At 39.2% G+C, this 19,309-nt stretch overlaps 1 protein-coding gene across 5 annotated transcripts in view; it reads left to right on the top strand.

Annotated features, from left to right (window-relative positions):
* The first annotated feature begins 630 nt into the window (after positions 1-630).
* The window catches only part of whrnb (whirlin b), a 106,238-nt gene continuing 87,559 nt past the window's right edge, over positions 631-19,309 (top strand). For 3 of the 5 annotated variants that reach the window (XM_047381225.1, XM_047381226.1, XM_047381221.1), the window contains exon 1: positions 632-1,949. In XM_047381225.1, the coding sequence (XP_047237181.1) occupies positions 1,260-1,949 (690 nt within the window). In that variant the 5' untranslated portion in view covers positions 632-1,259. Of the gene's footprint in view, positions 1,950-19,309 lie in introns of all 5 variants that reach the window. The other 2 variants (XM_047381222.1, XM_047381227.1) reach the window with 2 other exon arrangements.

Raw genomic sequence — 19,309 nt, 5'->3', positions numbered from 1 at the left:
GATTAAAATATGTTTGACTTTGAGTTGACTTATATTTGTTAATAAATTCTTGTATTTTAAGAAATTGTGTGAATTAATTCCATATATGTGCAGAGTTTATGCTGTTCAATAATGTCAGAGCTCGTCTCACACCTTTCTATTTTGTCCTAATACCATCGCCTTACTGGGCCGGTATTCACAGGACAACCCTTAACAGACCGAAATATTATTTGATAAAATATTAAAATATTAATATTAAATAATATTCTCAGATTTATAATCCCAACACTTGGCTAGCCTTTCTTGGATATATAGCATTTAACCAATTGACATCAGACAATATGATCAACTGACTTTGATTGTACTTTATAAGTATTAGGGAAATATACTATAGAATTTAATATGAATACATGGTATATGTGGATATTGTATTAGATTAAAACAAAATTGTTTGATCTTCATCACATTTTAGACCAAATTTGATTCTATTAAACTGGATTTGATTTGGACATGTGTTTAAAGTGCCTGGAAATAGATTTTGTTTTAATAACAAAAATAATTTCAATTATAATAATAAAAACAACATCAATAATAATAATAATAATTTCTTCCAGGCTCATGTTGTTGCTGTACTTTCAGTCAACTCTGTGTGACATTAGCTTCAGTCTACATTTAAAGAGTGATGTTTGGCAGTTTCCAAGCAACACAGACTGCCACGGTCACCCAAACATGCGTCATATCCTACAGACAAAGACTCCTGAGCGCGTCCCATTCTGCGCTCTCTTCCAGCTGCGCTCACAAAGAGCTTCGTTGCAGAAAGGAGCACATTCTGCTGTAGCATCTGTTTTCGTGGAAACATTCATAATTACAAAGGGTTGATGTGTTTTACCAATAGGACCTATTTAAAATTCACCTAAATTAAAACAGCTTTTTGTGGAGTTTGACTTGGTTTTAGATAACCCTTCATACCGGATAATCTGAGTCGCAGAGGTGCGTCCCGTTCAGAACCCCGGTGCAGCTCGTGTTGAACAGGACAGGACGGGACAGCAATATCCCCTCTGTTTTTCGGAGCCAAAGAAACGTAAGCGTTAGATGGGAAATGTGTTCGTGACAAACATCAACGCTATTACGCATATTGATCGTCGGTCACCTGTTGATGCCTGGTGCTCCGGGAGCTTCTCAACTTTGTTAATGCCAAACGTGAAGTGAACGGCGCTGGAACAAATGCCCGATCCGTCCACAGCACTACAGGGCGCACTGATTTTCCGTTATGCGGTAGGATGAGCGCTGATCTGGAGCGCGCTTCGCCCAACACTTCGGTGAACTCGGCCGTCTTAGGGGGCCGTGCGCTCTCGACAAATGTCCGCAGGCTCCATAACACCCTCAACCTGCTGCTAAATGACCTGGAGAGAGAGCAGTTTATCCATTGTCTAAATGTTTACCACGCCAAACGCAACGTCTTCGACCTTGTCCAAACTCTCAAAGTGATTCTCAACACGCCCGGGAAGCGACAGCTGCTGCCCAAGCTGCGCCTGGTCATCCCAAGATCCGACCAGCTCCTCTTTGACCAGTACACTTCCGAGGGGCTCTACCTGAAGACAGACCTGCTTCCCAGCAACGGCAGCGCGGAAAGCTTAGGAGACGAGGGCGATTCGACACTGCATACGTATGTCAGCTCAATCTGCGAGCAGCCTCTCACGACGGGCTGCCCGGAACCCACAACTTCCATGGCCCCTCTGTTCACTGAGGGCCTCTTTGGAGAGGTGCGCCAAGTTACCCTGACGCGCTCCAGGAGTCACGAAGGTCTGGGCTTCAGCATCCGCGGGGGATCAGAGCACGGCGTGGGGATCTACGTGTCTCTGGTGGAGCCGGGCTCATCGGCCGAGAGAGAAGGACTGAGAGTTGGGGACCAGATAGTAGCAGCGAACGACTCTGTGTTTGAAGCTGTAACTCACACAGAAGCGGTGAAGGTAAGGCAGGGTTTCATGCATGTGTAAGTGTGCTTGATTTACGCTGAAGGATTAATCCGGTAATTTGAGTGGATGGCTGGGTATTCTGAAGACAGAAGCGCTGTGCTGCGCAGGATGGGGCAGAGGCTCTGAAGTATTTAATCCTGGACTAAAAACAGCAGGAGAATGGGACAGCGCTGCCTTCATTGTAGCCAGTGAGCCCAGAAGGAAGCTGCCGTCTCGCTGTTTATAATGTCTTCCGCACTACTAGACCGTCTTCATGCTCTGTAACTACAAGCACTCCCTTAAGAAGCCCAGCTGATTGCACTCAGATTAGGAACACCTGTGCGGAAGCACCTGCCCGTCACCCCCTGAATGGAGAAGCAAAAAAACAGCACAGCACACATAACCTGCACACAGCCACCGTAGGTTCTGATAGAAATAATCATCAGAATCATAATCAACTTTAATGGCCAAGTTTGTAAGTACAAACAAAAGTTAGGGTTAGGGCTTTGACTTCGGTTTCCATTGCACACATCGTATATCTTACATCAATCTAATTATTAAAAGTCTTTCATTATGAAATCTGGGCTAATTTAGGCTAATTTTTTTATGAGTGTATCGGCCTTTTGACTGACATCTAGCCTCCCTCTCCATGTGGTTATTTATGTTGGGTATAGCACATGTGCTTCGTCTGTTCCCGCTTCCATTCACCCTGTGCGGCCACTAACAGTAAAACTTTCCAATATCATATCAGCTTCGAAGGGTGGGTATAAGGGGTGCCATATTATGATGGGCCTGCAGAAGAAAATCTGTGTTTCATTGTTGACAGATTTCTCTAAAATCCAATCTGTTGATGCATCTGTTGTTGCCTTGCAACAAGAAGGTCCTGGTTCGATCCCTAGTGTGGGGTCTTTCTGGATGGAGATTGCATGTTCTCCCTTTGCATGTCTGAATTCTCTCCAGGTACTCCTCCCACAGTCCAAAATCATGACAGTTAGGTTAACTGGTCTTTCTAAACTTGGGGTGTGTGCGTGCATGGTTGTTTGTCCTGTGTGTCTTTTAGTTGCTCTGTGATGGACTGTTGACCTGTCCAGGGTGTACCTTTCCTCATGGCCAATGACCGCTGGAGATAGGCACCAGCCTTTAATTAACAGAACTGGGTGCTATGTTCTAAAGGTTCCATGGGTCCCTTGCTACAACACTTTTCCCTCTTTATGTTGTCATTAAAAACGTTCCTTGGATCATGCTTCCCAGATATTGGTAACCTACTTGAAAATCTAATCTGTCCCTTCCAGTTTGTCCTGGTCCTCTACATGAAAGCTAGATATTAATTTGTAATTGGTTTCAAAGGAAAGTCTGGCCCGTTAGTTTAAAACTTAGTCTGGATTGCTAATGCTTTTCATCAAGAACTTTTAACAAGAACTGAACACGTGTGTCTTCCTTTTCATGTTTATTATGGTTTATTTCCTGCATTTGGAAAGATTTATTCATTTACATTACTAGTCAAATCTTTTAGACCTACTTTCTCATTTAATGGTTTACTTTATTTTAATGACTATTTACATTGAAGATTCTCACTGCAGGCATCAGAACTGTGAATGAACACATATGGAATTATAATAAATTGGTGTACAATATAAATAGTTATAAACATAAAGAAAACCATTAAATGAGAAAGTTTGTCCGGTAGTGTATATTAACCCTTATATCTGATTAAGACACAGTAGCTTACAGTTTGGCCTGGTCACATTTTGTAAAATATCCTACAGAAAGTGAAATATGATATACTAAAAAACATGTTGCATTAAATTTAATAGCCCTCACTCCACTGGCAGTCTGAGAGGTTGGGTGTTAGAGTTAGAGAGGGGATAAGTTCCACCATTTAAGACTAATTAAACCACTAGAATTTTTAAGAAACGTCTGTTCAGGACCTTCCGTCTTTGCATCCTGTGCTTTCAGTTGCTGTTTCCTGTGTTACAAAGTACCTGGACAATTAGAAGTATTTTTGAATTAAATTGAACTGAACTGAATTGAATTATACAGTGATACGAATGCTTAAGTTCCATCCCTCTGACCCTGAAAGTTCATGTTTGTAGGAGGGCAACGAGCTCGTCTGTAATGTAACTTATGTGGGTGGCAGCAAGCAGATTTTGTGTTCCATTTTAACAGAAGAAATATGTCACAAAAACATATAAATTCCTAATTATTAGTTTGAGTGTAAACTATAATGTACAAATGCCCAGTTTAAGGCTGTGAGAACATCTTGATCTGTCTGTTGGTGTACTGAGATCATGAAGTAAAGATGAAGGAAAAATATCTAATTTAAAAAAGCCAGTCAGGATAAATATTCACATCTGGGTGATTTAGTGTGTTGGAGAACCAATCCTGTGGGAAGAAACAAACCTCAAACAAAGACAGAGCCAAAGGTCTCAAACAACAAAATAAATATGTTCCTTAGCTGCTGTCTGGGTGGTTAAAAATAGCCCTGATGAAGCCCTGCTCTGTTGTCCCACATGTCATGTGTTTTTCTGTGCATCTTTGAAGACTTGTCTATGGAAATCTTTCTGCGACCTTGCAAGCTTTTTTCACTTAATCAGAGTTTAACACAATCTGCCAATAGAAATCTCTGCACAGACACTTTTTTCTGCAGGCTGAATGGTTTGGGCCTTGGGCGGCATCTTATTTAAGAGCAAATAAGAGCTTTTTTTTAACCTTCCTTTACAATCAACTCAGCCAGATGGGAAACAGTCTGAGTGGCTTCTTTTCTCTGACAGGACAGAAGATGTGTTGCAGCTTATTTTCTTCACCCCACTGGGTAAAGAGGACATTCTCCATATAGTGGAGGCAGATAGTGATCTTAGTTCGCTATCAGCAGAGAGTCATAGAAATCTAGCTACCTCAGTAACACTAGCATTAGACTGGCTTGTAAAAGTGTTCCTATCCTTTGAACTTATCAACTATTTGTGATGTTACAACCACAAACGGCAACGTATTTGCTTGTGATAGATCAACACAATAGAGTACTTAAACAGTAAGGTGGATGTAGGACAGAGGATTTTAAAAATTGCTTGCAAATAAAAATCTGAAAAGTGCGGTGTGTACTTGTATACAGCACACCCTGCCATCTAAAAATACATTAAATAAATTCTGTTTTTATAGTAGACACATAATCTCACTCTGAATAATTTAGAAAAATGTGATTTGATTCGAATCCAATTTTAGCGGACAAAGAAACCATTTCAAACTATTTATTTCCAAAATTAAAAACAGCACTGTTTCTACTTTGCACAGTCACATTTTAGCAACATGATTGCATTGAGGGATCTTAGACCTCTGGGTATACTATCTGTAGACCTTCCAGTGTCCTGAATCCTCCCGGATTTATCAGCTCAGCCCATAGGGTTTCTGTAGGGTTTAGGTCTGGAGACAGATGACTATGGAAGAAAGTGGACTTTGTGTCTGATAAATCACTTCTGTGTTAATTTAGCCATTTGTTGTTTTTTACTTTTGCTTTCTTTTAATGCACTGATTGGATGACAATTTAATTTCATCCTACGTTACAGTGACAATAAAGATGATTCTGATTTTCTATGTGAATGATCCAATGACCACCCAGCTTCAGTTTACTGATACAGGTCCCTAGATGTTTATTCGAAGTATAGTGGTAGTCCAAATTGTTCATGAAGCACTCTAATGCCTCTTTTCCATTGAAGGTTCCAACACAGCTCCACTCCACTCGGTCTCGCTCCATTCGACACTGAACCTGTTGTGTTTCCACGGACCCACTGACTGCTGGAAGCTCCGCCTCCACCTGTCAGTGTAGGGCTTTGCTGCTATTGAGGTTACTGTGCGACACTGTCACATTAAAGTAATCTGTGTAAAAAGCTATAAATTATTAAATATATATATATATATATATATATATATATATATATATATATATATATATATATATATATATATATATATATATATATATATATATATAATCAATTAGAAAATAAAAACAAACGAAATACAAGTAATGTTTGTATTATTTGTGTTAGGTTTAAACACCAAACACTTTCACAATTCTGCACAAAGAAAGACACAGAGAAGTTAGTTCATTTTAACCTGCAGGTGAGAGTGTTTCAGAGGCTGCTCAGTTACAATCCTCCACCAACACTCTGAGACAGCCCCTGCTCTCTCTGCCTTTTATTCATAAGAGAAGAGGCCCTGGTTACAAAATGTTCCAAGCACAAAACAGGGAGAGATGCACACTCATATTGATTAGAAACAGCTGCACTGACAGAATGTTCTAGAACATCCTGTCTCTATCTTGCAGCTCTTGTACATATAAGATATAATCACTCTGAACAGCAAGCTTCACTTCTATTAAAGTTAAAACATATATAATCATTAATTAACCCTAACATTTTCCTCCTCTTTATAAATGTTTTAAACACTTGATACATCAATCATTAACCTTTTCTTCTCAGATTTTCAGTTAAGACATCATGGTGTGTTTTATCTGTACATGTCATTAAAAAAGTAGCAGGAGGTCTTTAAGTTTACTGTATACAACTAATTGTCGTCAGGGTCAGGATACAGATCAGGGAAATGCAGAGAAGTCTCTTCTTCTTCCTGGTCATCATCATCATCATCACTGGCTCCTTCTGTCTCCTCAGGTCTCAGGAGGGCATACATCTCTGACATTTCTGTTTTGACTGGCTGAATAGCAGAGGTTATTATGCGAGTGCACAAAGCTCTTATACACGGAATACAGCAACATCCACACAATGTGAGAATAGCTGCAAAGACTGCTATTGACATAAGGATAGACAACACTAATTGTTTATATTTACCAAACATTTCTCCAAACCCATCCCACATTGTGGTGTCAACTCCAGAATGATCTTTCATTTTGCTGTTAAGTGACCTAAGGCCCTCCAGGGCCTTGGTGAGGCTCCCATCAGCTGCGGTGTTATTTGGAATAAATGTACAACATTGATGCCCAAATATTGAACATACTCCACCTTTTTCAGCTAAGAGCATATCGACAGCAATTCTATTTTGGAAAGCCATTAGAGAGGTAGCTGACAATTGTTCATGGATGGCTGAGAATCCTTCTTCAGTTTTATTTCCTAGTCGTTGCACATTGTAATGGATGTAATTGATTCTATCAACGTTTTTATTTATTGTGCACCACCAGCATATGGTGGATTCAAAACCTGCTGCTACTTGATCTGCTAACTTATATTCATCAGGAACTCCTCTTGGTATTCCTATGCTATCTATATAAGTAGGGTCGTCTTTACTCCATCCTGATCTTTTTACTCTACTTTTCCAGGTATGTGGAAATATACTGGCTACTGTTCCCAACAACTCTGCCACTGAGAGTGGAATGACAGACACGGGAAATATTAATGACACTGATGCACACAATCCAGTTGTGTTGTATGGCAACCTGTCATACAGTTTATCGTCTCCACACCACCACCAGATGTCGCTGCGTGCTTTAGGTTTAAAGCTGACACCTACTGCTATGATGGAGTGACATTGATCTTTATTGAGTCTGCTTATGTTTGATCCCACACCTGTTCGGTTTATACAGGAAAAATTTCCTGGAGCAACCTTATTTGAAAACATCGGTTTTTGTTTTTCAGCTGTAGTCAAGGGATAAATCTTATCCCACATAGTACAGTTTGTTGAGAGTCTTGTGCTGTTCATTACTTCTACTAAGCATTTTTCTGTCAACGTTGAGGGGACCACCTGTAACAGTGGTCTGGCTCCCATACATACTACACAATCTGTTTTTACTGCCTGGGCAGCCTGTTCTGCCATTAAAAGCCAGTTGTTATCTATTTTAGATATTCCTGTAGATATTTTGAACCAGTCATCTGGGGTTACTGGTTCTGTCTTGAACTCCACTAATAGTTTTAGCCCCATATGCCATTTGTTTGTTTTGTTTTCAGGTGTGGCTGCATCATGCCGTATTACCGCAAGTGGCTCAGTAATGTTTTTAACGCATATTTGAATCTGCCAGTAATATTGGCCTTGGCTAGAATCTACATATGGTGCCGCCACAAAGTCTGTACATCCCGTGTTGTTGGGGGAGATCACAGTCAAGGTTAGACCTCCTCCATCTTTTATCAGGGTCAATTGTCTTCTCCATTTAATTGCTGGACCTGTGGACCAATCAGACCAGTCCTGTCCTGTTTCTGCTACTAAGTATTTCCAACTCCACCATTGCACATCTCCATAGGTCAAATACCAATCCCATTTCTTATACATTGAGGCTTGTTCATTTGTGCCATCACGTGCTGTTCCAAGCGTTCCCCAGGGTATTTTTACTGTAGTGGTTTTCTGTACTGGTACACATAGTTTTGTGGTTCTGATGCCTACATCATTTGGGCAGGAATTAACATTTATTTGTCTTTTACTCAAATCTTTTCTTTCTTCGTAAAAACGTTCCCATAGTAAAATAGCTCCTACAATTACCACTGAGATTATTCCAGCTACTAGCACTATTTTCTTGTGTGTGGGGGTGTACATCTTACTTATAGATTGGAACCTTTCCTAAGCACCTTTAAACAGAGTTGTGGAGATCTTCACCGGTTTGAGACAATTGTAAACTATAATTACAATTCCCTTTGTAGCCGGACTTTTCTCTGTAGGTTTGTTGAAAAGTCACAATGCTACAGCAGATACCACAATGCTATGACCACAACACAAATTATGATGGTTAGAATATACACTGCTATTAAGAAACTTATTTTAGTCATGTTCTATTATTCTTTTACAATGTGTCAGATGGATCCATGAGTTTCTTTCTGCAATCTTAATTGCAGTTCCAGTGGTCAACAACACCTGATAGGGACCTTCCCACTTAGTCTGAAGTTCCCTTGTGCATTGTGTTTAGCACAGATCAAACATGTTCTACAAAAAATTTTTTGAATAAGAGTTAAATCCATATGTTGTGTATATTTTGTTCACTAATCCTACCATTCCTCCTCTCGAGACATGAGAAACTCCATGACTCGATATTGCTGCCCATTTGTATAGGTTTTTTGGTAGGATAGGTTTATTTTCTGGTCAGGTGTATATTCCTTCTTTAAGTTGAGCTCCCTTTTTTAGCCAGGTTTGTATTTCATTTTGGGGTGATTGTTGTTGCATTTCCAGTAATGTTTCATCTTTTAGTTCTATTGTTACTAGGAGAAGACTACTTGGTTGTTGTTCTGCAGCTGCTTTAGCAGTTTTATCAGCAAAGGCGTTGCCTTTAGTCACAGTGTCTGTTCCTGTGGTGTGTGCCGCACATTTGCATATTGCAAGCTTTTTTGGCAGTTGGACTGCTTGCAATAACTCTGTTAATAGTGCTGCATGTGTTACAGGTTTTCCAGTGGAGGTAATCATACCCCTATTTTTCCAATGTTGTGCAAAAGTATGCGTTGTTGCATATGCATACTGGCTATCAGTGTATATTGTTGCACTTTTTCCTGTCATTAATTTGCATGCTTCAGTTAAGGCTACTAACTCAGCAGCTTGCGCTGAGTAGTGTGAAGGGAGTGCTTCTGCTTTTAGTACTTTATTAAGAGTCACTACAGCATATCCGGTTTTTGTTTTACCTTTCTCATCCTTTTTGGAAGACCCGTCTACAAATAATATTTCTCCTTCTGTCAAAGGAGTATCTTTTAAGTCTTTTCTGCTTTTTGCTATTTCTTCAGATAATGTTTGGTTTAGTTCTTATTAAAAATAAAAAATAAAAACTCACTCACTGATGAACACAAAAAATGAAGGGCATATTATATCTTATAATCTTAGTTTGTTTTACCCAGTTTTATAGATACAACATACAGTTTCAGTCAGCTTTGTATTTAGTTCAAGTAACTAAAGTTTGTTTCAATTAACTCAAGTTTTCTCTATTTCAGTCCAGTCCAGTAATTCTGTTAAGGTTCATTTAATCTTATGTTAAGTTTGAGTCTAATTCAATCATTTTGAACCTGACTGGAAAAAGTCTAAACATCTGTTAAAATCTTTTTGTTTTACCATAGAGAACTGACCTAATATTATTATGGTAATGTTGAGGACTCTAATTTTTACATAACATGAAACAGACATTTATTTCACAAAAACAGAAAGTCAAACACAGACATTTGGCCACATGAAAGTTTAAATAACCTGTTTGTAAAAGAATTAGGAAAAATTGAAGACAGATCTATGAACTTTCCTATAGTTATCAGTATTTTTAATACAGGTAGAACCTTTGCTATCTTTATATGATTTTTCGGAAAAGATTCTGGAAACCTTATTAAGATATAAATTTGGCAATGATCATCAGAACATCAGACCTTTATTAGCGCTTTTAATGTCCCTCAAAGATGCATTACAATGAAATCAGTCATTCCCATTCACACACATTCACACACTACTTACTTATTTCTCTGTCAGAGTAATTTTTATTTGCAAAGATTTGAACATAATTTGACTTCTATTATTCTTAAAATGCACATTGTTTCCTCATAACCCCTTTTGTTTCCACAAGGTCTGTTTTGAACGCTTCAATTCTTTTTTTTTTATTCACCAAGAATCAATAAGGTGGTCTTAGTGGATCCACCTTAAAGGTGTTATCTGTTGGGTGTCATGTTATCATTGTCAGGTCAGTGAGGTTCATAAGTCAGTCAGAACCTTGGTCATTTGTTCTGTGCACATAATGTTTCATAGATCCAGCCTATGATTAATCAGCAAAACGTCCACCTATAGGAGAAAAAATGATTGTTAATGAATGAGCTGCATTTCCTAGGAACACTGTCTTCCTCCTGGATGAGCATCACCTGTTGAAAAACTTTCATCATTGTTTGTTTCACATATTCAATCACATCTTTATATTATACCAGTAGGTGAAGTTGTTAGTATCTCATGTAGACTGACATATACTGTTGCATTTGGAGAAGATCTCAGATTAAATAAACTTAGTTAGAGCTTCAATCCAGGTTCATTTTATGTCTGCAGACTTTAGCCAATTTTTCTTTTCTTTCTTTTTTTTTTTATACATAAAGAGCAAGATTCAAAACATTTTCAAAAGGCAGATTGTGGCAGAATGTAAACAAAACTGCTTATTGATTGACAAAATAACATTCAAGCACACAATCACCATATTAAAAGGCTCTACTTCTAGAGAATCACTAAACTTCTGGGGTCCGGTTTTGGCCCGCGGACCTTGAGTTTGACACATGCAGGGTAGAGTTACAATTTTTTCAGACCTTTCAGCAGAGACAGGCTTCTGCTGTTTGCAGAAGTTTTATCTTTGTTTTCAGGCAGCTGCATCTCTTTGTCAAGGTCGTTTCACAGAGCTGAAATTTAACTTCTCTCAAAGAGGAAAAATCAAGAATGCAAACAATCTGAGCCAAATATGGAATTATTTCCCTGTAAAATGAATCTTTTGCATTTTATCATGATATTGTTGGTAGTATAACACCATAGAATGATTTTTAAAGCACCTGTTTCTCACTAATGCTTGCCTACAAAATCTTTTACTCTCAGATTACTTCTTTAACAACTCTAGTCATTGTTCACTGGGTTGTCCAGTTGGACAGTTTCCATGTTGTCCACATTGTCACCTCCTCTTTTAACTTCTTTTACCACGTCCTCTAAAACCACCTCTTAGTCTTTATAATTTGGGGCTACCTTGGTATTCTAAACTGGGATGGGTGGCAGTCCGCCCCCCCCTTTATTTGTTTTCAGTTAAGCTGAAAGTTTTTTTCTGTGCTTTTCTTAAGGCCTCAGTATTATGGCTGTCAGTTAAAAGCTGCTCTTATTGTTGTTTTTTTTTAATTCATCTTTTTGTTTTAATCTGTTTATCAACTGTGAGCACTCAGGGACTGAAAAGTCCCCTTTGAAATTATAATCTGGCAAGGTTTTTTATTGTCTCTTGAATCTTTTAAATGCATAATCTCCAGTTTAAGATCCCCGTGTAGTTTTAGGATTTCAGTGATAATTAAGTTACCTGAAAATCCGTATTTTTATGCCATCGTGTACATATTTCTGTTAAATCAGAGCTTTTTCTCTGTTCTTCCCCCATTGTTCTTTGTTATTTTTCTCTTTTTAGTTTTCATTATTGCTAATTTTAGATCCCCTTGTAATTTTAAGACATCCTTTGTATCTAATTTGCCCAAAAACCCATGTTTTTTATTTTTTATTCCATCTATGACAGATCATACCTGCTCCTTTTACATAGTTCTCCATAAACTTTACCTCCCCTTCTAAGTCAATTAGTTTACTTTGTTTCTCTTTACTTTGCCCCTTTCCCATTTTGAACTAGATTTAGATCCAGTATGTTTTTTAATACCTGGTGTATTCTAAATACTGGATTTATGTATTTGAAAACAGGATGGTGATCAAGAAGTCAGTTGTGGTAAAATCCACTTCAACCCTGTTCAGGTGGGATTTTCTTGCCTACAAGCATCCACAAAGGCTCACCATTTACTATCTGTTTTCAGTTTATATGAAAAGTAAGGACCTAATGGTCATTACGATTCCATTCACTCTTCCACACGTTTTTCAGTCACACTTTTTTACGCGTTTTACTCTTACTGTAATTACTTTCACAAAAACATAACAGAGGACTCCGCCGTCCTGTGTAGAGTTTAATTAGTCTATTTCAACTAAGGGAGTCTACCCTCCTGCGGAATTTAACTGTCTATTTTAGTTCAACAGAGGACTCCGCCGTCCTGTGTAGAGTTTAATTAGTCTATTTCAACTAAGGGAGTCTACCCTCCTGCGGAATTTAACTGTCTATTTTAGTTCACCTGATAGTGTCTAGAATTGTCAGGGTTTCTCTATACTGTACTATTTTAGGTCATTTGCATTTCATCACTCATTCCTTTTAAATGAAAGACCTACTCACTGGTTCTCTGTGTCCTTGGGAGTACCGTCAGCCGTCAGACCCCAGCCTGTCAGGGAGGGACCAGTCCCGGAAAGGGTATTAGTACTGTGGCCACAGATTTGTCTGGAATCTCACTCACCCACTGGGATCATCAAGCATCTTGGCATCCGGCTCGAAGGACCATTTATGTTAGGTTTAAACACCAAACACTTTCACAATTCTGCACAAAGAAAGACACAGAGAAGTTAGTTCATTTTAACCTGCAGGTGAGAGTGTTTCAGAGGCTGCTCAGTTACAATCCTCCACCAACACTCTGAGACAGCCCCTGCTCTCTCTGCCTTTTATTCATAAGAGAAGAGGCCCTGGTTACAAAATGTTCCAAGCACAAAACAGGGAGAGATGCACACTCATATTGATTAGAAACAGCTGCACTGACAGAATGTTCTAGAACATCCTGTCTCTATCTTGCAGCTCTTGTACATATAAGATATAATCACTCTGAACAGCAAGCTTCACTTCTATTAAAGTTAAAACATATATAATCATTAATTAACCCTAACAATTTGATATGCAAGAATTTCTTGTATGTTTCTTTTCATGTATCAAATGATACACTGGGATAATTATCTGGACCACAGCCCAGACAGAGCTTATGAAATAAGGCTCAGGGGTTCTGATGTGAGGGGGCTGTGGCAGGAGAAGCAGAGAGGAGAGATGCTGCAGTCTGGATGATGATACTCCAAAGATTGCCTGAAGAAGATGCAATTTTGGGCTTTAGGAGAAAGTTTTTGTCTCAGCCATGGCAATAACGAGAACAAGGGCTTCTTTTCATAATTCATTGGCACATGGAGCAACAACCAGACTCGCTGACAGGATCATCTGCATTAAAGTATATGCCCAAGGCCTGGAGTAGGAAACCTCCCAGCAAATCGAAATGCCAACCATTCAGACGTTTCCCTTTCTCTTTTTTTGTATATACCAAGACTGAGTTATTTTTCATGCATTAGATTTGAGCGCTTGTGAGCGGATTTTACCTTCAGGTGGCGCTACAGAGCACTGTCTGCTAAAACCAGCCCACATAGACAGTTTCTTCCCCCAGGCTGTTTCTCTGATGAACACTTGACAGTCCAGAACAACACCATGCATACTTGAACTGATCTCACGTTATATTCTATTGTAAAGTCAATTGTTTATACACTCACCAGCCACTTTATTAGGTACACCTTGCTAGTACCGGGTTGGACCCCCTTTTGCCTTCAGAACTGCCTTAATCCTTCATGGCATAGATTCAACAAGGTACTGGAAACATTCCTCAGAGAGTTTGGTCCATATTGACATGATAGCATCACACAGATGCTGTAGATTTGTCAGCTACACATCCATGATGCGAAACTCCCGTTCCACCACATCCCAAAGGTGCTCTATTGGATTGAGATCTGGTGACTGTGGAGGTCATTTGAGTCCAGTGAACTCATTGTCATGTTCAAGAAACCAGTCTGAGATGATTCGTGCTTTATGACATGGCACGTTATCCTGCTGGAAGTAACCATCAGAAGATGGGTACACTGCGGTCATAAAGGGATGGACATGGTCAGCAACAATACTCAGGTAGGCTGTGGCGTTGACACGATGCTCAATTGGTACTAAGGGCCCTAAAGTGTGCCAAGAAAATATCCTCCACACCATTACACCACCATCAGCCTGAACCATTGATACAAGCCAGGATGGATCCATGCTTTCATGTTGTTGACGCCAAATTCTGACCCTACCATCCGAATGTCGCAGCAGAAATCAAGACTCATCAGACCAGGCAACGTTTTTCCAATCTTCTATTGTCCACTTTTGGTGAGCCTGTGCGAATTGTAGCCTCAGTTTTCTGTTTTTAGCTGGTAGGAGTGGCACCCGGTGTGGCCATCTGCTGCTGTAGCCCATCCACCTCAAGGTTTGATGTGTTGTGCAGTCAGAGATGCTCTTCTGCATGCCTTGGTTGTAACAAGTGGTTATTTGAGTCCACATTCTCCTCTGACCTCTGGCATGAACAAGGCATTTGCGGCCACAGAACTGCCGATCACTGGATATTTTCTCTCTTTCGGACCATTCTCTGTAAACCCTAGAGATGGTATGAAAATTCAAGTAGATCAGCACTTTCTGAAATACTCAAACTTGCCCATCTGGCACCAACAACCATGCCACATCCAAAGTCACTTAAATCACCTTTCTTCCCCATTCTGATGCTCGTTGTGAACTGCAGCAGATTGTCTTGGCCATGTCTACATGCCTAAATGCATTGAGTTGCTGCCATGTGATTGGCTGATTAGAAATTTGCGTTAACGAGTATAAAGTGGCCGGTGAGTGTATATGTACATTTAAAAAGATAGTCTTTATTATTGAGAGCAAAGCGTACCGGAATCACATTTGTCATGATTCTAGAACCGATCTGACCCACATGCAGAAATACACTCAGAAGAATATTACAGATGTTTAAGAGATTTTATCAATAATGAGTAGTGGCGAGAGAACCAGGATCAGTAGATCACCAACTGCACAGAGAAGGGGCGAACAGGTAAGTACTGAGTGATGGAATGACTATGCTAGTTAAAGTAATATGAAACGCTTACTGGAGGATATGATTGAACCGCCAGGGGGAAAGAGAGATGTGGAGTCTGGGAGCATGAGACCAGAGGAAACTGAAGAGGGTAATATCCAAGGTAGGTTAGTCTATGGATGCTTGCAGGAAGTTTCCAGGATATCCAGTTGAGCTTAGTCCGTGGTCCGAAGAAGGTGGCGTGGTGCGCTGGGTGGTGAGGCTTGCACAGGAGCTCGTTGGAGGGTGAACACGGTTCGCTTATGTTTGTGGCCGGTTGATCGCAAGGCCAGGAAGTTGCCAGCTTGGAGTTTGTCTAGAGAAGGAACTGGAGGCGTGAATCTTGGATGCAGGAGTCAGGAAACAAACTGGAAACAGAGCGGGCTTGAAAGCAACTCGAGAAGGGGGACACAAAAGGTTAGTCGAAGCTCTAAGAAAACACGAAAGCTTAAGCTTAAATCTAGAGTCTGTTACCACTGTTGTCTAACACTCAGGCATTGAAGTGCTGGGAGCCTCCTGCTTAAATGCTCCAAGCAGCAATCATCAAGATGAGCCACACCTGTCACCTGTGTGCCCATGAGCTCCCCCGCCACCTATAGACTAAGCAGAGTAAATAGCAGGCAAGAAACAGAAAAACAGATAATTCCAGACCCCGACAAAATTCCTTGTTTGTCTTTACAAACTTGGCAATAAAGCTGATTCAGATTCTGATTTAAAGTGCAAAACCACAGACTTTTCTCATGAGAGATCTCAGATTGTAAGATCACAGGAGGATTTATTTCAGACACTTTATTTTTTCTGTGTGCACTGTTGCACGAGCTGTTTCATGGGGGTATTGTTTTGTGTGTTGAGAGGGAAATGTTTGCGCACAGCTGGTTTTATGTGTGATCAGCTGATTTCACCTAAGTAATTTAGAAAGCTGATGTGCCATTTTTCTTTTCTTTCAGCTTTCAGGCATGGTTTATGGTTTGTAAATAGTAAAATTATATTACGGTTTGACCTGCTCCAACCATTGTGGTTATTAGTTGCTCTTGAGTTTTACTAACTTTCCACTGCATTACCTTGGCAAAAACGTTCTAATTTTTCTTCATCCCCAGGTTAAGGAATCATACCCACAGCATCACAGAGCCTCTGTTATACCTAAGAGTGGCCATGATGTAGTTTTTCACAAGTTCATCAGCCACATCTGACTAAAACGTTTTTATTTTTTCACTTGGCATCCGTCCCAAACAACTGGTTGGCATGTAGATAGTGTATAACAGTTGCTAGGGAAACATAGTTAAGGACGTTTAGATATTTTCCCACTCCTCTGACCATTGTGCTGTCTGTGTGGGTAATGGGTCCATGTTCAGCTTTGTTTCAGTTCAGTTTCTGTTCTCACTGTAGATCTGTGCAAGTTTACATCAGTATGTCTTCCAGCTACTGTCGTATTGTTGTCCCCGAGAAATAAGAAGTTAACATGCTTTAGGTCAAATTTTTTATTTAGGAATTGTTAAGCATGCTATCAGGTGAGCACTACAGATGTTGTAAAAAATGTTAGTGGGATTTTCCTCCTCACTCAAGTAATGGATAGATTGTTCTAAATTCCAGTGTATATGTTTTTATTTATTTAAAAAATGTAATTAACGATTCAACACTTAAATAAAGCGGGACAATAAAAGCTAAAAATCAGTCATTAAGTTGCTGGTAAAACTGGAAATGTGGTTTCATGGGATGCGATAGATGTCTGTGGAAATAAAAACATCAGCAATCTATGGCATTGCTTCTCCAAGAAAAATCCAATCACAGAGCTTCTTATTGTTGTGCAGCAAAAGACTGCACATATATTGATTCTGTAGCTTACTGGGTTCAGCATGCTGAACATGCCGCTCTTGTATAATGTAGATTTAAAATCCAGTAAAAAAAATCTTGAAAAACAAAATTTAAATCAGAGTGGCAAATAAATAATACAGATGACTGAATATGGCCATTGTAGTAGGGTTGGTTCATGGTCCTGCATATATGTGAGGTTCTGCCAAATTGTGCACCACCATGGGGATTATGAAGATCTCCCTTACCAAGTTAAACCCATTGGTATGGTATTCCAAAAAAAAAAATGAAATATGTTGGATAAAATCTAGATATTGCCAGAAATAATAAATAGTTCTGTTATCAAATGTGCAATACTTGCATTTAGGAAAATCCTAGTCTAAAGTTTAACTGTTTATGATCTACTTCACAGCTGGCTGTGCAAAATATCTTATTTAAGTCTCTGTCTCTTTGCTTCTGCTGATTGGAAAAATCGTAAATATGATCCAGGGGGATGCTTCCAAAAGGTTTGAGGTTGGTTGGGATATGAAAACCAGTTCAAAATGAGTGACTGGATTCTAAACAAGAGAAAACCGGAGAACTGCAGGTTTACATGCAGGACAGAAGGAAAAACAATCAGATCAAAAACACAGCAGATGATCTATTGGTTCACATCTAGAACTAACATCCATCCTGTGTGTTCTGACTGGTTGTTCTAAATTTAGGTTCTGAACACTCCAAGAAAAAGACTGAGGTGGACTGAGGCACTTTTATGTAATTTAATAGCCTAAGCCCAAACAGCTGGGCAGCAATAAATGCTGGCATGATTTGACACCTCACAAGCAGCAGAGATATTACCTAAATGTCCACCCAGTTTAAACAGATATGCAGTATAATCAACTTTGTTACAATCAGACTCAGCTGCCAAATAATAAAACATAAACACTGCTTTGTTGGACTGTTTAAAAAAATCGAGTTTTAAGCAAAAATAACTTGATAAGTTGACTGATGAAAGTGGTGTTTTGTTGGAATAACAATAATTACGGTGACAACCATGATGATTTATGAGTCAGTCTCTCTGTAGGATGTTGTTTGACTGGGTTGTCTTTGGAGCTCACTGTATCTGCTGTGGTCATCAGATTGTAAAATGCTCTGTGTCCATCACCTAACAAGAAACTAAGCTATCCAAGGAGCCCTGATGTGCACAGGGAGATGTGCTGTCAGGCGGCCATTTGGTCAAAGTGTCTTTATATTGACACCGACATGAGGTCAGAACTGATTTGTGCTCTTTAATTTCACATATTTTCACAAATGTTCTATGGTATATTGTAGCTTTTTGAGATTTGAACAAATACATTATTTTTGTGTGAGCATGTTTAAATTGGACTTTGATGTGTGTGTGTGTGTGTTTTCACCAGTAGGTCCTGCACGTCCTTACCCTGCTCCTCATTATGTCACTTAGTAAATGTCCCTTGAAAGATTTGATTGGGCTGATTATTTCAGAGCTTCTAATATCTGATCAGCTCTGTACAAATCATAGTCTAAACGTAGGTACTCTGCAAAGGTTTTAGACCACTCCATAAGCTCAGACTTTCTTTTAGAGTGGTCTTATCAACAGTTCTTTTGATTTCTGAAGGTTTTTCAATGCCTCCTTTTGGTACTTGGGCAGCTTATTACTCTTCCTCAGTTCATTGTCTGACTCTTCTTGAGAAAGACAACAGTTTGACAAACAAAAACTGGTATTTTAGCTGCAAAGACCTATTTGTTGTAAACAGTATACAGAAAATGATCAATTAGAGAATAATGGATCTCTCAGGTCCTGTGTCAGGTCTTGAAGACACAGATTTCTGATACTGTTCACCTGCTGCAGATACTAATAAAATAAAAATAAAACTTTGAGACACTGCTGATCAAGACTATGTTTAATGATCTCTAAAATATCTTGCTGCTTAGAAGTATAACATCCAGAAGTTAGCCCTGAGAACCTTTGCAAAATATTGTATATATATTTTTTTCTTAATTTTATTTCAACTATTTTATATTGCAATTTTATTTGCTCACTGTGATGTTTTATGTGTCATAACATAATAAGAAATAACCTGTTTCTATCTACATTTTCTCATAAAGTACAAAAGCTTTCAAAGC

Source organism: Girardinichthys multiradiatus, chromosome 12, assembly GCF_021462225.1.
Source record: "Girardinichthys multiradiatus isolate DD_20200921_A chromosome 12, DD_fGirMul_XY1, whole genome shotgun sequence".
In the NCBI taxonomy this organism is placed as follows: Eukaryota; Metazoa; Chordata; class Actinopteri; order Cyprinodontiformes; family Goodeidae; genus Girardinichthys; species Girardinichthys multiradiatus.
The sequence above is the reverse complement of the archived record's forward strand: the minus strand, read 5'-3'. Positions and strand labels throughout refer to the sequence as shown.